A 15,398-nucleotide genomic window follows, 5' to 3' on the forward strand; every position below is an offset into this window, starting at 1 on the left:
CAGCAGATCTGAGGCTTTGGCCTCAGACTCTCACACAACGAGCAGCAGAGGTGTCAACATGTGGAACAGCTGGAAGCGTCGTCCACATCTGGAGCGAGCGAGAGACAGAGTGGACAGGAAGACGAACATCTGTCCGTCTGTGTCTGAGCAGGACAGACCAGACCCACTTCCTCTCCCGTCCCGTCATGTTTTCCACCGCTCCCGTTCCCATCCACAGAAAGAGGATGCTGACTGACGGACCCAGTGTGTGTGTGTGTGTGTGTGTGTGTGTGTAGATAAAGCCACTCTGGTATCATGAAGCTGTCATGGCGACTGAACGTTTGGCTCCGTCTCTCTGTAGGACGAGACCAGCTACTTCCTGTCTGACTACATTTTCCCCCTCGCTGCTATTTTAAACTCTTTTTCCCTCCTCACTTCTCTTTTTCTGGATCTGATTCTTCTTCTTCTCCTTCCTTCCCTCTATCTCTCTCTCTCCTCTCTCCTTTTTAAAGGACCATTCCAGACAAATTCAACCAGCTCTAGTTTCCTAATAGACACTACAGGTGAATAGGGTAAACAATTAAACCAACAGATTTCACCATGAAACTCCCCAAGTTTATCACTCACATTAAGACAGTTATTTTTTGTATTACAAGTTGTCAAATTTTATGTTTAAATATGTAAATTAGGCGATATCTAATTAAATATGCACGAATTTGCATATATTTCCAGAACAGAAATCCGAACAATGGATAAAGCTACTTGGTTTTATCTTGTTGACATATTAGAGTCTTTAGTTTTTACAGAGGAGGATTGTGGATATCTCTTTTTATCACTCTGTAAATGAGAAAATACTGTCACCAGCCCTAAAACATCTAATGTCTCCATGTTTTTAGTAATAAAATGTTGTATAAATGAGGCTGTGAATGATATATCAACAATCCCCTCTGTAAAAACCTTCAGAATATAGAAAGGGATCAAAGTGGAAGGTTTGGTGTCTGGAAGTGCTGCTGAAGTGGAGATTTCTAGCTCAGAGTCTGAGTCTGAAAAACTCTTTCTGAGAAAACGGCCTTTAAAGACTTGGACTGTAAAATTACACAGATTGTTATTGTCAATCCTACTATTAGGATTTGTTGTTGTTACAAAGGAAATGACATCATTGTTCAGGAGAGAGAGCTTTACAATGACACCTGACATGACATGGCTCAGACTAACTCCTGGTGAGTTTAGGAGAAAGTAAAATAAAAACCTTAATGTTAACTAGAAAAAGAAGCATTTCCTGCAGAAAATGCGTGTGAATGCTGAAAGCAGCTGAACGCTATTGCTGAAGCAATGCTGAATGAGCTGAATAAATTGTTGAATCAATGCTAAATTAGTTGAAGAAACTGCTAAAGCAATGTTGAAAAGGCTAATGCTAAAGCTGAAACATATAACTTGTAGTATGAGATGAATGTCTTTTAAAGGTAAAAAGCAGTGGAAATGCTAAAGGGAGAAGAAAACAATGGTTGAATAGTTGAAATCTGCAGCTAACCTAACAGGAAGAAAAACCGATGAACCAGCGCTAACATAGCTGAAGCAATGGCTGAGAATAAATTAAAAAGTAGAAGATGTGAGATATTGTTTGAAATGGCTGGAAATAATTAGAAACTAGAGCCTTTAGGTTGGATTTGAGTGGAATGGTCCTTTAAAGTCTCAGCTGCAGCATCTCAGAGTAAATGAAAGACAAACGGCGTCCGCTCGTCGCTGACACGACCAAACATCACGCTGGCGTCCAAAACAAACAAACACACACACACTCCCTCCTCGTTACCGTCGGTGCTTCCCGATCCGTTCATGCTCTCCGTGCTGGACTGGGACAACGCCGTCCTGCGGCTGCGGCGGAGGGATCTGTTGGTGCTGGGGCTTCCCGCCGGCGTGGACGTGTTCGCCGCCGCTCCGTCCCTCCTGGAGAAGATCCCGCTGAAGAACCGGACCAGACGCCTCTCGCTGGAGCGGCCGCCGCCCCCGCGCAGCAGGAAGCCGTTGCCGGCGGCGGCGGCGTCCTTCTCGGCGGCGAGTCGCTGCAGGTCGCTGTTGTCCAGCGTGCGGTTCTTGTTGCCGCGCGCTCGCTCCCAGCGGCTCAGCTCCGACATGGAGTCCGTCCTGTTGAGGACGGCGCCCACCTCCAGCGTGCGGCTCTTCTCGCGGGTCAGGTCTCTGTGGCGTGGCGTCGGGGGGGCCGGGGGGGCCGGCGTGGCGCCCGGGGCCTCCGGATCCTTCTGAACGCCACTGCTGATGCAGCCGGAGCTGCTGTGGTGTTTGTCCTTGGACAGCGCCCGCAGTCGCAGCAGCTCGCCGCCCGTCCAGTGTCTGAAGCTGAAGCTGCGGCGCAAGAGGCCGGCCGGCGAGGAGGAGGAGGAGGAGGAGGAGGTGGAGGAGGAGGCGCAAGCTGCTGGTTTCCCGTTGCTCCTGCAGTGAGACGACGGTGGCGGTGGCGTTGGGTCACAGCTCCTCTCCTCCATGCTCCTCGCCTTCAGCAGACGCTTCCTCTTGTTCTCAGGAGGTGCAGCTGCAGCCTGCACCTCCTTCTCCTCCTCCTTCTTCTTCTGCTCCTCCTTCTCCTGCTCCTCCTTCCTCCTGCAGACCTTCAGCCGTCCCAGCTCCAGCTGTCCCGTGCTGAACGTCCTGAAGTTCCTCCTGTAGCCGTGTGAGGAGGTGAAGTCGTCCGACTCGTCCTCCACCTCCTTCAGCTGCTCCAGCAGACCTCCTCCTCCTCCTCCTCCTCCACCTCCTCCTCCTCCTCTCACACCCACCTTGGTGTTGTTGGACATCCCGTTCTCCTCCTCCTCCTCCAGACTCTCCCTCTTCACCAGCGTGAGGGAGATGCGGTAGACGGTTTTCCTCTGAGGAGTTCCTCGCTCCATCCTGTCAGAGCAGCTGCTGTCCAGGAGGAACATCCCTCACCTCCTCCTCCTCTGCTCCTCAGCCCTGGACTTCTAGAAGTTTACTAATCCACTTCAGTGAGCCTCCTCCTCCTCCTCCTCTATAACATGTCTATGCAGCAGCAGCAGCAGCAGCGTGGTGTTTGTGTTGTTGAACTTCCACAGAATATGAAAGGTTGGGCCGGAAAATTGCAGACATTCCCAAACAGACAAATCCAAGTCCAGTTGCCTACGATTCAATTTGCCCAGAAAAGAAGGATGACCTGGATGAATGAGAATACCCATATAGACACTCCACAGAAACTAGACTACAGTAGCCTGAACTAACCGGGTGGATCAGAGCAGCAGCAGCAGCAGCAGGAAGCGGCTCCTCTCTCATCCAGATGTGCAAACAGCGCGGACTTTGACGCAGGAAACACATTCCGGTTTCATCCCAGCGGAATTTCAAACTGGCAGCAAAATGCAACAAACAGGCAGAGCCGCTCCTCCTGCTCCTCCTGCTCCCCGGCTCTCCTCCTCCTCCTCCTCCACTAAACACCACAACAACATAAAAAGCTAAAGCCGAGCAGCGGCGGACTTTTCCTGCTCCTACTCCTCCTGCAGCTCCGGGATCCGTGTCTCCATGATTCCTGCTCCAGACCTCGAGGTGGTAAATATTATTCCAGCGCCGCGGCGGCTCCCATTGTGTGGCTCTTATCCCCCGCAGCGCCGCCCGCAGCAGCAGCAGCAGCAACGGCCCAGTCCGAGTCCGAGTCCGCTCCTCCTCCTCCTCTATTGTGAGTGAAACGTGTCGGAGCTCCGGTTCCTCCCCGGCTCTGCGGCTCAGCTCAGTCCGGTTTCCCCCCCTCGAACCCCCGCAAGCAGCGACACAAGACTCCGGTTCCTCCTCCGGTGCTCAGCTCTCTCTCTCTCTCTCTCTCTCTCTCTGCTTCACACACCGACACCGACCGACCACAGCAGCACCGGGACGGCGGGAAAACACGGAGCGGACTCCCGCCACGGACTGGATCAGGATTCAGGATCAGGATTCTCAGACTGAAGTTTCCTATTTATTGATCTTTTATCGATCTATCAAATAATCAGAGGACGAACAGGCCGTGAAATATTATAGATAGATGATCAATAAATCTATATTATACCGATTAGGCTACATATCCATTATAGATATATACATTATATATCAGAATATAGATCATATATCTATAATATTAATATATTTCATATAGATTATATATCTTTAGGCTATAGATATAGATTATATATCATATTTATATATATGATCCATATATAATATTATTAGGCCTATATGTAGAACATACTATACCTATAATATTATTATGATATATAGATTATATATCTAAGTAACTATTATTGATATACAGATCATATATCATATTATATATGGATCATATATCTTAAATATTAATATGGATATATAGATGATCTATAGGCAACTATTATAGATATATAGATTAGCCTATATATCATATTATTATATATAGATCATATATCTATAATATTAATATATATAGAGATCATATATCTATAACATTAATATAGGCTAGATATATTGATTATATATCGATATGCTACTATTATAGATATATAGATTATATATCACAATAATATAATTATTTATAGATCATATTTAGAACTATATATGATATATCATCTTAATATTATATTTAGATCTATATTATTATAGATAGGACTATATACTGTATATTATATATCTATAGGCTACTATTATATAGATCATATATCTTTAATATTTGGCTATGACATCACACCTACTGTTACACACAGAGATGCCGACTCAGCTTTACTCTCCAACATGAGGGAGTGAAACACGTGGTCACATGACCTCATGACCTCATCATGACCTCATGACCTCGGGGTCATGTGACCCGTTCCAACATCTGGAACCAGGTTCAGGTCAAACCGATCAATATCATACATCTGCAGCGACTCATCGATCGATTATTGGAAGAGCAGCTGATCTTCTCCGTATGTAGGTCAGCAGGACGGCAGCTCCAGGTTCTCCTCTGAGATCCGGAACGGGTTTTCCCTCCTGCTGCGGCGTCTGGGAGGGATGGAGGCGGAGCTTCCTCCTCCTCCTCCTCCTCCTCCTCCTCCTCCCTGTCAGTCAAGTTCTTTAAAGCCTCCCCAGGAATCATCCCCACACGCTTTCCCCCCTTCTCCTCCTTCTCGACCTGGGATACGGTCGCCACGGAAACAGATGCTGAACCCCCTCACCTGCTTCAACTTCAGATCAAACTCTTTTATGTAAAAAACCATGTAAAGATGCAGATTTTAAATTAAATATATGAAAACAGTTGCTTCATCATCATCAGAAGAACTTTTATTGATTGATGATCGATCAGTAATCGATCGAGAGGAGAGGAGCGTGTGATTGGCCGAGAGGCGGCGGCTGCTTCCTGTGGAATATTAAAGGGAGACGACGTAAAAAAAAAAAAAAAGAAAAGAAAGTGAAGAGTCGTCGTTTCATCTCTTTGATCAACGTTAAGATCTATCGAAGTGGAGACTCGTCCTCTCAGCACTTCCTTTCATCCTCTCCCCCCGTCTCAGGAGGAGGAGGAGGAGAAGGAGAAGAGAGGAAGAGGAGGAGGGAGAAGGAGGAGGAGGAGGAGGAGAGAGAAGAGGAAAGGAGGAGAGAGAAAAGGAGAGAGGGAGAAAGGAGGAGAGAGAGGGAGAGGGGGAGAAGGAAAGAGAGGAAGAAGAGGAGAAAGGAGAAGGAGGAGGAGAGAGAGGAAGAAAAGGAGGAAGGAGAAGGAGGAGGAGGAGGAGGAGAGAGAAAAGGAGAGAGAGGGAGAAAGGAGGAGAGAGAGGGAGAGGGGGAGAAGGAGAGAGAGGAAGGAGAGGAGAAAGGAGAAGGAGGAGGAGAGAGAGGAAGAAGAGGAGGAAGGAGAAGGAGGAGGAGAGAGAGGAAGAAGAGGAGGAAGGAGAAGGAGGAGGAGGCGGAGAGGAGGAGAGAGAGGGAGAGGGGGAGAAGGAGAGAGAGGAAGAAGAGGAGAAAGGTGAAGGAGGAGGAGAGAGAGGAAGAAAAGGAGGAAGGAGAAGGAGGAGGAGGAGGAGAGAGAAGAGGAAAGGAGGGGAGAGAAAAGGAGAGAGAGGGAGAAAGGAGGAGAGAGAGGGAGAGGGGGAGAAGGAGAGAGAGGAAGGAGAGGAGAAAGGAGAAGGAGGAGGAGAGAGAGGAAGAAGAGGAGGAAGGAGAAGGAGGAGGAGAGAGAGGAAGAAGAGGAGGAAGGAGAAGGAGGAGGAGGCGGAGAGGAGAGAGAGGAAGAAGAGGAGGAAGGAGAAGGAGGAGGAGGCGGAGAGGAGGAGAGAGAAGGATGAGGAGAGAGAAGGAGAGAAGAGGAGAGATTAAACCTCCTCCTCCGTGTGGATTATTACTGGGATTAATCAAGATTAGAGAAGAAGCAGCCGGCGGCGACTTTCTCCTTCACCTCAACACTGTTAGGGTGTCACACACACACACACACACACACACACACACACACACACACACACACACACACACACCTAACCTCCTAATTTGGTTCTGCCTCTGGATGTGACAGCGAACATCAAACACACCTTCAAAAGGCCGCCGCCGCTCCGTGCACATGAAAGCAGACGGAGCAGAGTGTGTGTGTGTGTGTGGTAGTGTGTGTGTGTGTGTGTGTGTGGTAGTGGGTGTGTGTGTGTGTAGTAGTAAACACACAGCTGGACAGAGAGGAAGCTGTGCGGTGTGTTCAGGTGACGTTGGGACGTTGCAGCGTCGAGACAAACTGAACAAACTCCACACGGAGACGCGGCGGCGACCGCAGCGACATCGAACGAACGCACCGCCTCCTGTTGTCGTAGCAACGCTGTGATGATGATGCTGAAGAGGCGTCTTCACCTCTGACCCCTGAAGGCAACATGGCTTCTCTATCTCTCCTCTTCCTCCTCCTCTCTTCTTCCTCCTCCACCTCCTCTCTCCCCTTTCTCTTCTCCTCTTCCTCTCCTTCCTCCTCTCCCTTCCTCTTCTCCTTCCTCCTCCTCTTCCTCCTTCCCCCTCTCCCCTTTCTCTTCTCCTCTTCTTCCTCCTCTTCCTCCTCCTCCCCTCTCCCCTTTCTCTTCTCCTCTTCTCCTTCCTCCTCCTCTTCCTCCTGATGATGATGATGTCACGGGGCTGAAGGAAAGGCAACACAATCTGCTCCGAGGTTACAATTAGTGGTGGAGGAAAGACTTCAGCAGAGAGAGAAGAAGAGAGGAGAGAGAGGAGAGAGAGAGAGAGGCTGTTGTTGCTCTCTCTCTCTCTCTCCCTCTCTTCTTTTCCTTCTTCTGGTCTTTTTCTGGACTCTGTAATTTTCATTGTGGCTCAAACTGAACTCAAATAAAAACCTACGACCTCGTTCCTGAGTCCTGACGGAGCTAAAGCCTCCTCTTCCTCCTCTTCCTCTTCTTCTTCCTCCTCCTCTTCTTCTCCCTCCTCCTCTTTCTCCCTCCTCCTCCTCCTTTCTCTTCCTCTCCTCTCCTCCTCCTATGTGCAGTTTGCACATTTTCTCTCTGAGTAGCCGTGTGATTAGAAAAACTGGAAAAGGGGCGGTGCGTGGCGCAGTGGGTAGAGCGGCCGTCCCATGTAGAGGCTACAGTCCTCGCCGCAGGCGTCCCCGGTTCGAATCCCGCGTCGGGCAGACCTTTCCTGCATGTCATTCCCCCTCTCTCTGCCTCCCCATTTCCTGTCTATCTCTACTGTCATCACTATCAAATAAAAGGCAAAAAGCCAAAAAATATATATATAAAAAAAAAAAGAAAAACTGGAAAAGGTATCTGACATAAATAAAGTGTGTTTAAAAAATCAAAAAAATCTCCTCTTCTTCCTCCTTCTCCTCCTCCTCTCTCCTCTTTCTCTCCTCCTCTTCCTCTTCTCCTTCCTCCTCCTCCTCTCCTCCTCTTCTTCTTCTCCTTCTCCACCTCTCCTCTTTCTCTCCTCCTCTTCCTCTTCTCCTTCCTCCTCCTCCTCTCCTCCTCTTCTTCTTCTCCTTCTCCTCCTCTCCTCTTTCTCTCCTCCTCTTCCTCTTCTCCTTCCTCCTCCTCCTCTTCCTCCTCTTCCCACTGCTCAGACTGGTTCCAGTTAGGGCTGGGCGATAAATCGATTTTATCGATTAATTCGAATTTGTACTTTACGTCGATTTATTTTAATGAAAATCGATTTTCTCTTCAACATCCACCATCAACGCTCCCTGCTGGGCTCCCGTAGTTCAGAGTGCGCGCGCCCCCCGCAACACCTCTCCTGTGTTGTTGCTCCCTATGAAAGGAACAAGACCGCGGCAGCCCAAGCACCGCCACTGCTGATAGAGCGGAGTTTATGTTGAACAGGTAATCTTTGGTTTTATTGTGGAAGTTGTTACTCCGCATTCAAAGCCGTGTTTGGTTTCTGCTGGCAGCAGCAGGCTTGTTGCTCTGCTCTGGGGTCGGGGGTGTGTCCGTGTCGTTAGGAGGCTCCGAGGGGAGGGCCATACGAGCTCGGAGGGGAGGTGTGTGTCTGTGTGGGGGATGCTTTTTTTCAAAATTTTCTCATCATTTTTCAGATTGTAGACCAGGGGTGTCAAACGTGTGGCACGCGGGCCAAAACTGGTCCAGCAGGGAGTCCAATCTGGCCCTCAGAATGAATTTGCCAAGTGTGAAAATTACACAGAGGCATATTATTGTTGAAATTGCAGATGTATTTTTATCAAGAAATTTCAGATTGTTGATTATATGTTTTGTAAAAGAATAGTTCATTAACTATAAACATCTTATAATACAAAGGGAAAAGTTCTTCTTTTTATTTATACTATCATGCTATTATTTTACTGGTCCGGCTCACTTGAGATCCAATTGTGCTGTTGTAGACCATAGCTTTAGGTGGGAGGGAGGGAAAATCGATTTAAATCGTGAATCGGATTTTTTGTAAAAAAAATCAGAGATTTTTTTTTTAGGCCATATCGCCCAGCCCTAGTTCCAGTTACTTCCTGTTCCTCTGTGCTACAGCTGTGACTGGTGAGGTCACACTGACCTTTGACCTTTGACCTCTGTGTGTCCACTAAACTCTGACCAGTTCATCTCTGAATCCAAGTGAATGTGTTGAGTCACAGCGTTACTATGACGACCACGGCCTGAAGACAACGTGTCTGAACGTCTGCCTGTGGGTTCATCAATACATCAATACATCTGTTCCCAGGATGCATCAGTCCACACAGGAAGTGACACAACTGACCGTTTGGGACTTTTCAAAATAAAAGTCATGTCACAACATGAAAAAAAAAACCCATTTAAGAGAAAATCAAGAATTAACAAGATGACGTAGAGTAGAAAAACTTCTGTTTGACAAACACACAGCGGGACGCACACACACACACACACACACACTCATGCAGGAGTTTTTTTTCCTCAGCATCAAAGAGAGTGAGAGCGGCAGGAGGTTCGACTCCCCCGCTCTCACCTCCCCCCTCTGGAGACGAGGAGGAAAATGGGTCAGTTAGTACACACACACAGACACACACACACACACACACAAACTCATAAAAATGCAGCAGCGCTTGTTTCACTACGCTGAGGATTCTGGGAGAATATAAAACACTCTTCATCTTCATCATCATCAGCAATCAGCCAATCACAGCATCGGTTTCCATGACAACAGCAACAACAACAACAGCAGCAGCTGGACAGATGTTGAGGGTCTTACCTGTCAGGTGAACAGCAGCAGCACATGAGGAGAGAAGAAGAGAAACGGCCAATCAGAGACGAGATTAACAACAACAAGACACACACACACACACACACACACACACAGGTGACCTTGAAGTGTGTGTGTGTGTGTGTGTGTGTGTGTGTGTGTGTGTGTGTGTGTGTGTGTGTGTGTGTGTGTGTGTGTGTGTGTGTGTGTGTGTGTGTGTGTGTGTGTGTGTGTGTGTCTCTTCCAATCACAGAGCAGGAAACTCGTCGTCTAGTAACAGAAGATTTAACATAAAAATGTAAGAGAAGAAACAAGCTACATAAATGTAATTCATTTAAATATGTTAATTAGTTCAGTAAAGTTACTATATTTCACTTAATTAATTAACTTAATTATGTTTTTAAAACTGTATTTTCATTTAAAGACAAATAAAAATACATAAAAGTTCAAACCAGGTGTTGGATCAATGAAACGTTTTCTTCTTTAAATAGATAGAAACAGACTGACAGAGTTTAAATGGAGCTGGATGAGATGGGAACACACTCTGGCTAACACTAACACACACACACACACACAACCACAACCGCAACCACCCACACACACACACACACACACACAGAAAATTCCCAGCATTCCTCCCGTTCTTCCCAGCCCACAGCTCCCTGCCGCCCCCTGCTGAGGAGCCTCCGCCTCTACAGCTGCTGCAGCATCATACTGTTATATATATATATGTTATTGTGTTAACACATTAATGATTATAATGTTATGTTATTAATGTTTCACTTACAAGTACTTGTACACACACACTTAATTGTGTGTGTTTATTTTTTATTATAAACTTTATCTATAATCAACAAGATCAATGGATTTTCCAGAAACTGGTGAAACTGGTGAACTTTGACTATAATAAATCAATAACACTAATGATCATCTTCATCAGTTGATTGATTAAACATCTGTTCTATTCTGTCTATTCAGATTGTCGTTCATCTCTGAGTAACTCATCTCAGACCAAGTGTTTGATTGGTTATTGATCAGAATGTGATTGATAAATGATTTTTTTTATTTTATTTCTTTCTTCACATTTGTTTTATTTATTCCTGATGTGGTTTGTTTCCTCTGATCAACGTCCAGGTTTGATTTGATCTTTAACATCAGACAGTGTGTCGTTGTGTAGTTGTGTAGTTGTGTAGTTCCTGTGTATAACTTCATGGCTTGCACTAAAAAATGAACTATCCTTGTTACAATAATGTTTGAAACAAATGAATAATCCCCATGCAGATAAACATTGATAGCAACCTGCCCTAACCCCTAGTATTTGTTTAGTATGGACTTACCTATATTTTTTTTCTTTGAATTGTCCCTTATTTATTTATTTATTCATTCTTCTTTCTTTTTCTCTCTACGATCTGTCATAAATCTATTTTCATGTGATAAGTGATGCTCTACCACAATAATATGTTTTGTTTGAATTATCTAAGGAGGTGTGAATTTAATTTATTTGTATATAAAAGAATTGTTTTAGGAGTGCGTCATTGTTCATGTTATGTGACATGTTTAAATAAAAAAAAATGTTCCCGTGTGTAGTTGCTGTGTGTAGTTGCTGTGTGTCCTGCAGGAGGCGCTGCAGCTCACACAAACACACAAACACACACTGAGATTTACTGGGTCAGATTCCACTCAGCTGGTTAATGTTTGATGAGTGTGTGTGTGTATTTACTGTGACCCGGACACAGACACACACACACAGACACACACAAGGTGAAACACTCTGACTTTCCTGACTACAGCTCCCACAATGCACTGCAACAACACAGAGAAATGTCCTATGGAGGTTTTCAATGGGATTTTCCCCAGAGAGTTCATCTCTGGGAAGAACAGAGAGTGTGTGTGTGTGCGTTTGTGAGTGAGTGTGTGTGACCTTGAAAGGAAGATGCATCACACACACACACAGACACACACACTCAGCTCTGTGCTGTCTAAGCAGCAGTCGGTGTGATCGATAGAGGAGCTGCACTGCACCAAACACACGTCTCTGTCCTCAGTTCATATTACATAGAACTCATTCAGCCATCCCATAATGATCATTGTTGTTATGACGATAAATATGATCTATATGATGATGTTAAACGTCTCGGTTCCAGATGTGTGAACCGTCGGTTTCCTCTCCACTGCTGCAGGAATTTGGGGTTTCCCACTCGCACAGAGAACTCCTTTTTCTCCCACAATGCTTTGTTGTAGAGGAGGAGGAGGAGGAGGAGGAGGAGGAGGAGGAGGAGGAGGAGGAGGAGTGATCGTCTCCTTTCCTTGCTTCCTGTGACCTCGTCTATTCACATCCTTCCTTCCTTCCTTCCTCCCTCCTCTTCTTTTCTAGTTTTTTTTCTCTCACTTTGTCCCCAATTCTTCACTTTTAATCCTCTCGCTCCTCCTCCTCCTCTTCTATCTTCTTCTTCTCCTCCTCCTCCTCCTCCTCTTATTCTTCCCTCTCTCCACTCTTCTCCTCCTCCTCCAGCTCCGTTTAGAGGATTAAAGACTTTAGGAAACGTCGGCGTCACAAAATGAGAAAGAGAAAAGCTCATCTTCACCAAAGCGTTTCAGCGGCGGCCATCTTTGTTTATCAGAATCAATGAGCCAATATTGATATTGATCTGAATGATCCTGATAATCAATCAGCACCACATTTGTGTGTGTGTGTGTGTGTGTGTGTGTGTGTGTGTGTGTGTGTGTGTGTGTGTGTGTGTGTGTGTGTGTGTGTGTGTGTGTGTGTGTGTGTGGCAGATGGAGCTTCATTATCCTGCAGCCTGACCCGCAGCCATGGCAACACACACACACACTCCTCCACAGATGGAGACACAGATGATGAGTGTGTTCACTAATTATTGATTAATTGTATAAAAGAAAATCTTTTAAAATCGATGAATCAATGATTCAAGATACATTTCTATTTTTACTTTTCATAATATACGCTGACCTTTCAAAATAAAACTTCCTGTCACTGCTGATATTGATTATTAGTTATTGATCTGGATTAAAGCAGCAGCGTCCTGATGTGAGTTATTGATCCGAGGTCAGACTCCACCTCCTCCTCCACTTCCTGTTCCTGTTCCCCGCCACAATAAAAGCAGAGTGAGGGTTTAGTGTTGGAGCCGACACAGAAACACAGCGTCAGTCTGCCACTGTTGCCACTTTCATGTTTTATCTTTATTATTACTTTATTTATTATGATCAATGAAAAATCATGCTGCTATGATCACTTTGCATTCTGTCCACCACACAGACAGTATATAACAATCAACATCATATTTTATCACTTTTATGTTATGTGTAGGGACTACAGATGGAAATTAGCTGGGAGCTAAATCTGGTGCAACCATCTTTTCTTTTTTTTTCCCCTTTAAATGATTAATGTAATTGCACACTGTCCCTTATTAAACTAATAAACTAAACTAAACTAAGCTGTTTGACCCTAGGAGGCCACCGTAGACTCTGGAGCATGACTCAGCACTTTGTCAACTGGTTATTGATCTATTATTGATCCGTTATTGGTCCATGTAGATACATTAATGAAATTAATTAATTAATCAGCAGCAGGGCCGTTGCTAGGAATTCTGGGCCCCCTTAATACTTAAGTGGGCCCCTCCCCCTAACTTTTCCAGTTTTTTTTCTTAGACTATATGTAATATCATTTTTTATTTAGCCTACCTTGTTTTGATACTAATGCAGCATTACACTGCAAAAACTCAAGTATCTTACCAAGAATATTTGTCTTATTTCTAGTCAAAATGTCATTTCTAGTCAAAACAAATATCATTCTACTTAAAATAAGACTCATCATATTAAAAGTACCTTGTTTTTAGACACTTTTTACTTCTTTCAAGCAGATTTTCACTTGAAATAAGTAGAAAAATCTGATAGTGGAACAAGTTTTTCTTCCTTATTACAAGCACAAAACATTTGCTTTCACTGGCAGATTTTTCTACTTATTTCAAGTGAAAATTTGTTTGAAACAAGTGAAAATGATCTAAAAACAAGTTAATTTTTAGGTGATGAGTCTTATTTTAAGAGGAAAGAGATTAGTTTTGACTAGAAATGAGACATTTTGACAAGAAATAAGACAAATATTCTTGGAAATATGTTGAGTTTTTACAGTGTACTATGAGTATTAGTCAGGGTCTTACACAGATTAATTCAGTCATACAAAGATTAGACTACTGGTGTTTTTGTGGCCCTACTGGGCGCTGGGCCCCTAGAGTTATCAACACCTTTCTCCCCTATACAACGGCCCTGATCAGCAGTGAAGCCGAGCGGCGATGCCTTCAGGCGCCGCAGGACATCTGCTGCTCCGACCCCCTAGGGAGACGGCCGGGTTCCACCGACCACGCCTCGCCGGGACAGGAAGTGACATCATAGAGGGATGTTCTGCTGCCGTGGCGACGCGTTAAGAGCCGGAGCAGCAGCAGCAGCAGCATTGTTACCGCAGGAAGTCACAGACTATTTTTATACCTGCAGCAGATCTGAGATCTGAGCCGGGGCCATTGTTGTGGTCCGGTCCCTGTCTGGGGGGGTTGGGGGGGGGGGGCGGCGTCCTGCAGCTGGATGCCACAGCTGCTCACGACCAACGACCACATCCAGCATCCGGATCAGAGGCCGAGAGAAAACTTCCTCACTTACTACTAGAGAGAATCCTGAATCTGGCTGTGTCCGAAATCCCCCCCTACTCACTAAATAGTGACCAGGCCATGTTGTAGTGGTGTCCGAATGTTTAGTGATTATTAATGTTCACTATATAGTGACTGAATTTATCCCACAATTCAACGGCAAATGTAGTGAACATCCGATGGTCACTAACCGGAGCAAGATATCCCATCATTCATTGCGGTCACGGATAGTAGTGACCGGTGTAGCTACCAAATAAATGCAAGTAGTGACCGGTGTAGCTACCAAATAAATGCAAGTAGCGACCGGTGTAGCTACCAAATAAATGAAGTAGCGACCGGTGTAGCTACCAAATAAATGCAGTAGCGACCGGTGTAGCTACCAAATAAATGCAAGTAGTGACCCGTGTAGCTACCAAATAAATGCAAGTAGTGACCGGTGTAGCTACCAAATAAATGCAAGTAGCGACCGGTGTAGCTACCAAATAAATGAAGTAGCGACCGGTGTAGCTACCAAATAAATGCAGTAGCGACCGGTGTAGCTACCAAATAAATGCAAGTAGTGACCGGTGTAGCTACCAAATAAATGCAAGTAGTGACCGGTGTAGCTACCAAATAAATGCAAGTAGTGACCGGTGTAGCTACCAAATAAATGCAGTAGTGACCGGTGTAGCTACCAAATAAATGCAGTAGTGACCGGTGTCACTACCAAATAAATGAAGTAGTGACCGGTGTCGCTACCAAATGAATGCAGTAGTGCAGCAGCCTCAATAAATGTGTCCGGCTGCCAGAGTTGTCCGGTCGCGGCTTCCACAGACTCCCACAACAAACGTCAGAGCAAATTTCCTAACAAGCGTTATAAGCTGACCACAGACTCTGGATAGCGGGGCTAATTTCTGTTAGCCCGTCTATGGGGTTTTACATTATACGTTAGCATTAAGCTAGCGGACTTTATGCTTGTGTGACACTGGCTGTGTGTGTTTTGAACGTTGTTTCAAACTATGTGGGTTTGATTAAATATCTTTGATGCTTAAATATATATATTACCGCTTAATATATTGCTTTACTCCTCTTTTTATGTTGGTACAACACCCGTAGGTCTATGCTACACCGGCCGTTACCATGGTTGTATGTATC

At 45.4% G+C, this 15,398-nt stretch overlaps 1 protein-coding gene and 1 long non-coding RNA gene across 4 annotated transcripts in view; one reads left to right on the top strand and one right to left on the bottom strand.

The window, feature by feature from the left end:
• LOC311001087 overlaps nucleotides 1-15,398 on the top strand; it is a 441,127-nt gene that overhangs the window by 316,528 nt on the left and 109,201 nt on the right. The window lies entirely within an intron of this gene.
• agap1 (ArfGAP with GTPase domain, ankyrin repeat and PH domain 1) overlaps nucleotides 1-15,398 on the bottom strand; it is a 130,172-nt gene that overhangs the window by 102,938 nt on the left and 11,836 nt on the right. The window contains exon 1 of one of the 3 annotated variants that reach the window (XM_083991410.1): nucleotides 1,790-3,792. The exons of the other annotated variants lie outside the window; for them this stretch is intronic. Within the exon in view, the coding sequence (XP_083847536.1) occupies nucleotides 1,790-2,915 (1,126 nt within the window). The 5' untranslated portion in view covers nucleotides 2,916-3,792. Of the gene's footprint in view, nucleotides 1-1,789; nucleotides 3,793-15,398 lie in introns of those variants that run through there. 3 annotated transcript variants of the gene reach the window in all.

Source organism: Trachurus trachurus (genome assembly GCF_905171665.1).
Source record: "Trachurus trachurus genome assembly, chromosome: 2".
In the NCBI taxonomy this organism is placed as follows: domain Eukaryota; kingdom Metazoa; phylum Chordata; class Actinopteri; order Carangiformes; family Carangidae; genus Trachurus; species Trachurus trachurus.